This window comes from Poecilia formosa, unplaced genomic scaffold, assembly GCF_000485575.1.
Source record: "Poecilia formosa unplaced genomic scaffold, Poecilia_formosa-5.1.2 Scaffold1038, whole genome shotgun sequence".
NCBI lineage: Eukaryota > Metazoa > Chordata > Actinopteri > Cyprinodontiformes > Poeciliidae > Poecilia > Poecilia formosa.
Window position 1 is genome coordinate 26128 of NW_006800977.1, and position 10011 is coordinate 36138.

At 37.4% G+C, this 10011-nt stretch overlaps 1 protein-coding gene across 1 annotated transcript in view; it reads left to right on the top strand.

Moving 5' to 3' along the window:
- The window catches only part of LOC103132409 (transient receptor potential cation channel subfamily M member 2-like), a gene marked incomplete at its 3' end in the record, with an annotated part of 33936 nt that extends 24478 nt beyond the window's left edge, over positions 1-9458 (top strand). Inside the window, exons 13-26 of the mRNA XM_016667374.1 lie at positions 678-834; positions 920-1049; positions 1121-1266; positions 2184-2296; positions 2398-2455; positions 2596-2823; positions 4307-4425; positions 4516-4648; positions 4961-5132; positions 5252-5432; positions 5509-5690; positions 6681-6813; positions 9171-9258; positions 9385-9458. Of these exons, the coding sequence (XP_016522860.1) occupies positions 678-834; positions 920-1049; positions 1121-1266; positions 2184-2296; positions 2398-2455; positions 2596-2823; positions 4307-4425; positions 4516-4648; positions 4961-5132; positions 5252-5432; positions 5509-5690; positions 6681-6813; positions 9171-9258; positions 9385-9458 (1914 nt within the window). The remainder of the gene's footprint in view (positions 1-677; positions 835-919; positions 1050-1120; positions 1267-2183; positions 2297-2397; positions 2456-2595; positions 2824-4306; positions 4426-4515; positions 4649-4960; positions 5133-5251; positions 5433-5508; positions 5691-6680; positions 6814-9170; positions 9259-9384) is intronic.
- Positions 9459-10011: the final 553 nt, after the last annotated feature.

The window sequence follows — 10011 nt, forward strand, 5'->3', positions numbered from 1 at the left end:
ATAGATATATATATTGTTTGGATATGGGAAGTGAGAGCTTCTAATTTTCTATTTTTCTTTACAGAAAGTTAAAAGCAGCTGAACAAGAGATTCAAGAAAAAAATACTTAAGTAAAAAAAAAATGTGTGAGCCCTCATTTTTGAATCTGTCCTCAAATATGTTGTGTCCTTTTTGAACGTAATTTTATTTATTTATTTGAAGTCAACTGTTGATTTTCACCTGCTTCCTCTGCATTGGGTTAGGATTATTCATATTCATAGCAGTACAGAGTATATTCAGGCTACTATGTCTGTAGAATAAGATGGCTGGGGAAGAAAAAAAATTACATTCCCAATGGAAACAGTCATAAGTTACTAAAACAAACATTTTAGATGAAAAAATATATATACTTCACTTTCAATTCCACAGCACATATCCCCATCCTCAGTGAAAGAAATATACAACCCAGTTATGATGATTCCCATCCAAACTTCAGCTACAAACCATTTTTACATAAATATTATCTTAGAAACTATTTCCCTCCTATTTATGTGGCATAGTGGGATTAATTCCAGTGTTTCCAGTTCAAAATGTCATTAACATGTTAAGTATTTCATCAAAATATTTAAATGTTTTTTCTTTGACTTTCATGAGATCACTGACTCCGCAATGTCATCGAGCTTTACAGAGTATACCAGACCAGTTAACTCAAAAATCCAACCCCCCACTTTTTTAAAGGGATTTAAAGCTGAAACTCAGAGGGAAGATGATGCTAAGAAGGTTGCAGGCAGAGACCTTTTCCTTTGGGCAGTTGTCCAGAACAACAAAGAGATGGCTAAAATCGCCTGGGATCAGGTGATTAAAAACTCCTGCACGTTTTACGAAAGTGTCTCCTAAGTGTTATAGGTGTCTTACTCTGCATTTCTGTGCGTGTGTGCAGTGTAGAGACTGCATGTCTGCTGCTCTGGCTGCCAGTAAGATCCTGAAGAAAATGGCTAATGAGTCACTAGATGCAGACGAGCCTCAGGAAATGCTGGAGCTCGCCAGTCACTATGAAGACCATGCAATTGGTACGAGACAGAGGTAAAGAGAACCTTTATAGGCTGAGATCGGATTTATTGACCTGCATATGTGTCTTCAGGTGTGTTCAGCGAGTGCTACAAGAATAATGAGGAGCGCGCCCAAAAGCTGCTGGTTCGAATCTCACGCCTTTGGGGAAAGACAACGTGCCTGAGACTGGCGCTGGAAGCCGATAATAAAAACTTTGTGTCCCAGTCAGGGGTTCAGGTGAAGCAGATTTTTATTTAAAAGTTATACTTTTATAAATCAGGACCTTTTTAACTGTATGGACACTTCAAACAAAATAATTTTCATATTTTCTCTTGCTAAAGAAACAAACTTTAATTTATGTTGGGATTTTATGTTACACAAAGTGGTGCTTCAATGTGAAGTGAACGATTAATGACACCTGATCATGAATTTAACATGAAAAGCACTTACATTTGAATGCAACCAACTGTACACAAATGCATTCTAATGATCCAAAATAAAATCCAGTCTAAATAATTTTCTTTAAGAGTCACCTAATTAGTAAACAGAATCAATCTGTGTATAATCCAAACACTGGAAACTTACGGCAGAAGATGTTCTGGTCAGACCACCTTCTTACCTATATAAAAATGGTATGTGTAAACCTAACATTCACCTCACCCTGAACTCATCATTCTCACTTATAATTTTTTTTTAATGGACAGGAAATTAATGGGGAGGTGGACGGAACATAATTCAGGGAAATCTTGGAAAAAGACCCAATACTGGGGTGGAGGTCCACCTGTACAGAGCCCCTATAGGAACATTGAAGGGAAAAAAACCAACTATTCTTTGCACAAGAAAGTTTACTGTTTCCTTCAAAAAAAATTAGAGGCTCTATGAACCTGCCATTATGACAACTTCTTATCTACATAAAATCTTGTGAATGTGAAAAAAATGAGAAAATGGAAATGAATATAACTACTTTTACATGGGAGTCAGGACCGCATGTTTACCAAAATAAAAGTGAAGTTAATTCAAACATTGAATACAGACCCACACATTGGTGTCTTCAATTTCCAGTCTTTAAGATAATTTTAAGAGATTAAAAGACATTGTTGTCATCTTAAACCCATATATTGTACAAACATCTTCAGGAGACTCTTGTGCTTTAGGATCTTCTTACTCAGATCTGGTGTGGTGAGCTTTCAGTCAACAATCCTGTGTGGAGGGTGCTGGTCTGCATGGTCTTCTTCCCTCTGATCTACACCAAGTTTCTGGCGTTCAGGTGAATTATTAATGGGAGTGATTGTGCAAATGAAAACTGTGGAAGTTGTAAAGCATTACATTTCCACATTTTCCACATTCATATCTGTTTTTCCTTTTTAGACACGATGAAGACCTCCAGAGAAAAATCGAGCAGAACGAGCAGATAAGAATTACAGGGGCAGAGGACAAAGAAAGCTCTTCGAAGAATAATTCAGATGGCTCGTAAGAGGACAATCTCTGGTTGATCCAATTAATGACTCATTCAACCCTCTGGATTGTAAAGTTTTCTGTAAAAGCAACAATTCTTTATTAAATGAGAGTTGTGTTGATGTTTCTGCCCACAGTAAGCAGAGTGAGGAATATTCCAAACTGGAAAGACTGTACTGCTCTCCTCAGGTCAAGTTTTATGGAAACATCGTCTCGTACTTCGCCTTCCTGTTCCTGTTTGCTTACGTCCTGATGATCGACTTCCAGAGAACTCCATCTGTAGTAGAGCTGGTGCTCTACTTCTGGTTGTTCACTCTGGTGTGTGAGGAGATCAGACAGGTGAGATGCTGCAAATATAATGAACACTCATTTATAAAAAATACTAAGATGTCTTTAAGAGTCACCTAATAAGTAATGGGTACCATACTTAATGGTACCCATGGTAAATATATTTAAAGAGCCTCAAAACAAGTATGTCTTTTGTTGCAGTAATACATTATCACCATGAAAATAAAAGTTTGAATACTTTTGTTTAGTGAGAAAGATCAATAATAGTCACTTTAAAATAAGTGAACTTGATGCTTTTCTTTCAGATGTACAATGGTTTTTTTTTTTATATGGGCCACATGGGCAGTTGCCTAGGCTGGTATTAAAAAATTATGCAAATGTACCAACCTCATTCTTCAGTTGTGTTCGCAAGGTTTCCTCCAGAGAATTATAGGCATGGTGGGTTGCTGGCTGGCTTTTCTTGCAAACTGCAATGGGTCAGCATTTCAATAATTAGGATTCAACTACAAAATAACTGGAACCACTTTAAGGTCTTCCTTAGATCATTTAATTAGCTCTACATTCTTACGAGAATGAAAAATTAATAACAAATAATAAAGACTTTGCGGTATTCTGATTTAATAATGTAATTATATTAGTTGTGTTACCACCCCCACGCCACTAGACTCAGTACCAACCCTGAAAAGATGCGACTAAGGAGCAGATTTAGAAAAAAAGCTACAGAATTTGGTAAAAACGGTGAGTTTTGCTGAAGTAATTAAAGACACAAGTTCAATGCTGAGAGTGGAACTCCTTCAATCAGTGCTCCTCCGCAGCACTGATTGGCTGAGCAATGTAACGTGATCTTCTGCAGCAAGAGATGGCAAAGTGGTGCGTCATCACGACTTTACACAAGTGTGTCTTTACCTCCGCGGCAGAGGCTCCACCGAACCCCTGAGACTGACTCATCGAACCCCTGGGGTTCGATCGAACCCAGGTTAAGAACCACTGCTCTAGTCGAAGCCCAGCGCGTGCACCCCCCTCTCTACCCCCTTATGAGACTAGGACAACGCATCCCTTATTTTGATTTCTGACAGGTGGCAACCCTAACGTCGACCCAAACAAGCTTAGCATTTTCTTACCAAATGCTCAAATCTCTCGAAACCTGTCCTTATCCAGCTGTCGTAAAAGTTCGCGAGAGAAAGCTGCTGGTGCCGACCGTGGCTCTCTGCGTCACACTGCAGCTCAATGAGCTCCTTCTGCAAATGGTCTGAGTCACACAACATTACTGCTGCCCAATGTATTAATTCTAAGTGCGGGCCAGACATTATTGATTTTATGACAGGCTGCGGGCCGGATGACATTCGACCACGGGCCGCATTTGGCCCCGGGGCCGGACTTTGGACATGACTGACCTAGGGTGTTAACATTAGCTTTGTGTAAATTCACAGGTTAAATGCGACTTCCACATTTAACCTGTGGAGGTCAGCAATCAATATCTGATGACAATAAAATTCAGACAAGTCAGTTTATAACTCTGTTTTTTGTTTCTCAGCTGTTTTATGATCCTGATCATTTTGGGTTTTATGAGAAAGCCAAAGTGTACATTAAAGAGCTGTGGAACATTTTGGACGTCCTCTCCATCCTTCTATTCGTTCTAGGTCTTGGATTCAGGTACCTTCTCTGTCTCTCAGAGAGACATAAAAAGTCTTTCAAGCCACTTAAGAGATCAAGTATGACTCACCAACTTATTATTTGATTCAGGCTGACAACCAAGCTGTTCTATGGAGGTAAAATCATCCTGTGCATCGACTTTGTGGTCTTCTGCCTCCGTCTCATGGCGATCTTCACCATCAATCGCACGTTGGGACCTAAAATCATCATAGTCAAGAAGATGGTGAGGAATATGCATGAATGAAAATGAACCTGATAAAATATGGAAACAGCAGTAGAACAGTGCACATCATGACAGTTATTAACTTCTAGTTGTTAAGTCTGTCTTTGGAGACAACATTTTCTCAGCAGGTTACTTACGTCTGATCTTAAAATACTATTGTTTTCTAGTATTTTCCTTTATAGACTCTATTCTACGTCTTATTTTCTAAATTTCATTTTTGTAAACAAGGACCTGTGCAAAACAATTTCTTGTTATTAAGATGGAGATATTTACCTCTTTTTGGCCTCTAACTGATGTAATTTTGTGCTGCAGATGAGGGATATGTTCTTCTTCATGTTTCTGCTGACCATCTGGGTCGTGGCGTACGGTGTGGCCAAACAAGGCATCCTTGTCCACAATGACAGTCGACTGGACTGGATGATGCGCGGGGCTATTTACGAGCCGTACCTCATTATATTTGGAAGTTTCCCTGACAATGTTGACAGTGAGTGGAGAAGTGCACTGTGTAGTTTTAGTATACAAGGAGAAATCATAATCTCTGTGCAGGTGAGATCAGTTTTCTTGGTAATGCATCTTCAAATTTCGGTGTTTTGTCTCCTGCAGAGGTTAGGTTTGATATAAATTCATGCAGCATGAATGGTACAGATCCTCTGAAGCCCAAGTGTCCTGTGCTGGATGAAAACCAAATGCCGGTCTTCCCTGAGTGGATCACCATCGTCATGCTCTGTGTTTACTTGCTTTTTGCCAACATATTGCTCCTCAACCTCCTCATTGCCATCTTTAAGTGAGTCCTTAGCGACACACCTTCGTTCAAGTTTGGTTTCCAACATAATGAATCTGTTAATCTTCCACCTGTACAGCTACACTTTTGACGAGATCCAGGACAACACAGACAAGATCTGGAAGTATCAAAGATATCAGCTGATCAAAGAGTACTATAGCCGCCCGGTCCCCCCGCCTCCTTTCATCATCTTCAGTCATCTCTACCTCTTCATCAGAAAATTGGTGCTGTGGAACGCTTCAGCCAGAAACAATGAATTCAGTAAGACCTTAATCCTTGATTTCTAGATGTATGATATTTACAAGAGGTGATCTCAGATATACTGCTTTTGATGATTATCTCCATTTACTGTGTTGTGCAAAATGTTTATAGGACCTATTTTTAATATTTACTTCCTAGGATGCAACCTTTAGTGGAATCTTTTATTGTTATCTTTAGATTACTAGAAGCATACCAGTCATAGATTTGAGTTATCTACAATTTTTTGCAAAGCCTTGACCTGCTGATTCCTCATTTAGATTAGTCAAATTTCTCTTTAGGAACTCAAATAACTTTTTCCAGCATTTCTGACATGACTAATTAGTAATTATCTAGGTAGGAGTACGGATGGTATCACACTGTGTGTGAAAGAGCAGCTGCTGGAAAACAGGGTTTTATAATTTTAAATCAGCTATAAAATTATGAGAAGTTGACATTTTAAACAGTCTTTGGCATTTTATGTTAAGATTTTTTATTCTAAATTCTAGTTTAAGTATCAATGAGAATATATCATATTGTTACAAAAAGTAGCAAACTTTGAATCTTCTTCACATAAAAATAACTTGCACACATTTTTTAAATGAAGTGTTCATTAATAATGAAAAAAATTGGAGTTTCTGATTGGCTGTTTCAATCTGAATATAAATTGATTCTTGCTTATGAATGATATTTAAATCTATTGCCTTTAAACATCATCCGTTAGCTGGAATTGTCAGGACCAAAAAAGTACAGAAAAACTAATTAGCAGTATCTAAAAGCCTGAGAAAAAAAATCAAACACGTGACTCAGAATCACACTTCACCTAATCATAAACTAGATGGTAAGTTTTCAGCTTATAGTTCTATGAATCACCTTTTGTTTGTCAAAACATGTCTTTAAAGAACTGTTCATCAAGATACTCTATTTGGAAGAAAATAGTTAGACAAGAATAAATGTGAAAATGATGACAATACAAATCATATCTCACTTGTTTTTGTTGTTGTTTTTTTTCAGAGAAGGATTTTACTCCAAAAGAGGAAGTGAAGCTGTTGTCCTGGGAGGCCTTGATGAGGGACAGATACCTGTTGTCTGCACGGCAGGCGAAGAACCAGAGCATAGAGGGGCGCATTGAGGATACATCCCAAAAGTAAAATCCTGCACAAAGTTCTGTCTTCTAGTCAAATCCAGGCTGTCAGATGGCCAAATACATCTATATGAGCTTTTGAACTAAAGCCAAAGAGAATTTTTCTTTAAACTAGAAAATATCTGAAGAAATTTAAAAGGGGCTCCCCAAAGTGTACTTGTCATTTATAACCCAACATTCTAATGCTAAAATATAGCAACAATGCTTAGGTGAACAAAAATGTAGTCAATAGCATGTGGAGTATAATTATTGTGTTGACTTAGATGGACTAGCTACATTCAGTATGTTAGCATTAGTATATAAACAAAAATTAGCCAAAATGCTATGGTTAGCTTAAATGCCATCAGTAGCATATATGGTATCAGCAGCATGTTGATTTACATCCACTTAATCCATTCAGTATGATGAACATAGCTAATAAAAAAATAGCTAAAATGCTTATTTTAGTTACAAAGCTAATGTTAACATGAGGGCTATCAGTAGCATGTAGAGCAACTAGCACGTTGACATGTTTTTTTAATAAGACCTGGAGGAGGTGACCGATCCTGAGCATTAAGTTGGCTACAGATTTAATATTGAAGGCTCACATGTGAGCCAGAAGATAGAATTATGCATAGTAGACAGAGATCATTTAAATAGTAGAAGCGAGATATTAGAATGCAAAACAACATGTACACTGACCTGGAATGCTAAATGCAGTGCTATTTGCTAAGGAAATTTTGGAAATGTATCTTTACATTTACAGATCTTTAGATCTTTTTATGGGAATATATTATCCAAGATTAGGTAGATAAATAATAATCATACTTACAATTAGGCTAAAAAATATTCATACCTGTGGAAAATGTAATTAGCACTCTTCATTGTCCATCTTCCAAGTCAAAGCTGGGACTCTGGCTTTTTTGTTGCGTTGTTCTTCCCCTCGCTGTTTCTGCTGTGTTATGGTGGTACTGTAGTGGATTTCAGTCTGACTTTGTCATTTCTTCTGCATCCCATCTAGTATTTATTCTGGTTGCTTTCATTGTAAGCCTCCTTGCAAAAGTGCACACTGCAGATCACTGTGTTAGTTAACATACTGCTGGTGGGGAAATCTTATCTTCCCAGCTGGATGAAATTCACCAAGGCTAAAAATTTTTTTTTCTGTTGTTTTTTTTCCCCTCAAAATGTCCAGACCAATTGCAGCATGAACAGCTGCACATAAACAAGTGTGACTCAGTTCTCCTAACTGTTCCTTGGAAAAAATAAATAAATACAAGCAAAATGAACATCAATCTTTTCTTTTTAGTGTCCCTATTGCAGTGTTGCAAACGACCTGAGACTAAATGATTAAATAAATCTAACGAGAGTTCATCCTTGAGCTCAGCAATCAGACCGCAGCCGTTGGATTCCATTCTCCTCCAGTTACGTCACACAAACTATACCTTTTTTCTAGACGCAGAGCTTTGTTGTTGATTCAACACTTTATAACATTCGCTAGCTAATTAGAAACCAAATACTGTAACCCGATTTACTGTTTGACCTCAGGAAATATTTTTCTGCCATTTAAAAGAACCTTAAATATGCACTTTAATCCCTTCTACCAACTGTCCTCTCTGCCTGTGTGTCAGGGGGGAGACAATCCTATCTGCCTGAGCCAGTAAGATTCACTGAAAAAAGCAGCCCGGACAAATCCTTCGTGTTCAGGAACCTTAAAACCTATCCGAAAACCGTTTGAAGTGTTTCAGAGGGACATTTGTCATTTTTAATAGTCCTGCGGTTCATATCTGTACCAAAATCACAGTAAAAGCACAGAAGAGAGAGAAATGTTGTCCTCCCCTTTCGAATTTTTGACAGTGGGATGAAAATGAATGGCTGGGAGTCTGGATTCTTTTTGATATGCCCTGAACCACCTTGACAGAAAACTGTCAGCAGCTAAAGAGTCTACTTTGCAGTAGACTCTTTATTTATTGCAGACCCCAATAACTAAATAGACATCTTATTGGGTGTAGAACAATAGCTGCCTGCCATGCATTGCATGAGGCAGGCCCCTATTACATGGATTGAGGGTTTCATATTGTAAATAGTTGTCTTTTTTTTTCTTTTTTTTTTACATAACTTGTGCCATGTTGTAGGGTTCTGTGACTCAGACTTTAATCATGATTAATCAAACTAATCTATTATGAAAAACAATTTCAATATATAGTCTTTGCTTATTCTATGTGAATAATATCTTTTATTGCATAAACTGAGTAAGAACCGTTATTTGTTTGATATAAAACATGAATATGTTTAAAAGAAAAAATCTAAAGAATATATGTTTTTAGATCAGTTGCAATAATCTACATCTCAGTTACTCGTGTTATTTTTGTTTGTTTCCTGAGGGTTACCACCTTAACTGAACGGCTGACTAGGGAAGAGGAAACAAGCTCCACTGCACTGCTGAAAAAACTGGAGAAACTAGAGGATCAGGTTATGAACTGATTTAATCAATCTCTAACAGATCTTTATCACTGTAAAAAGTTTGTGTTTTATTTCCAACCTTCTTCATCATTGTGTGTGCAGATGGTTAAATTACTGGTTGCTTTGTGTCTTCAGGTCACCAAGTCACTGGACAGTCTGAAATCTCAGGGTGATTCTGCAAAAGAAATTCAGGCACAGAGTACAATGAAGTGAGATGGGTTCAGTCCTTGTTATGTCTACTTTAATCATAGACCATGTCAGTAGGCTATAAATGTGTTGGTCTTTTTAGTAATTAAGGTGCTAAAGATGTATATATTTATATTAGAAATGGCTGCCTGTGCTTTATTAAAATATATTGTGCCACATTGTAGGGTACTGTGGCCCAGAATTGCCTTTCTGAAGTTTAGATCCAGTATTTTTGTATTCATGATAAACCAAACTCATTTATCACTAAAAATGTTTTCAACTCATAGTCTTCACTTATTCTGTGATAAATGTTTTGTTGAATAAACTGTGAGTAAATGATGTGATTTGTTTAATATAGAACTTGAAAAAAAGTTACATTTTTAGTTCAGTTGCAGCTAATCTAAGTCTCAGTCTCATGTTATTTTTGTTTGTTTTCTAAGAGTTGCCACCTTAATTGAAAAGCTGGAGAGGGAAGAGGAAAAGAGCTTCAGTGCACTGCTGAGGAGAATGGATACACTAGAGGGACAGGTTATTAACTGATTTAATCAATCTTTACTGTTGGATTTATATCACTAT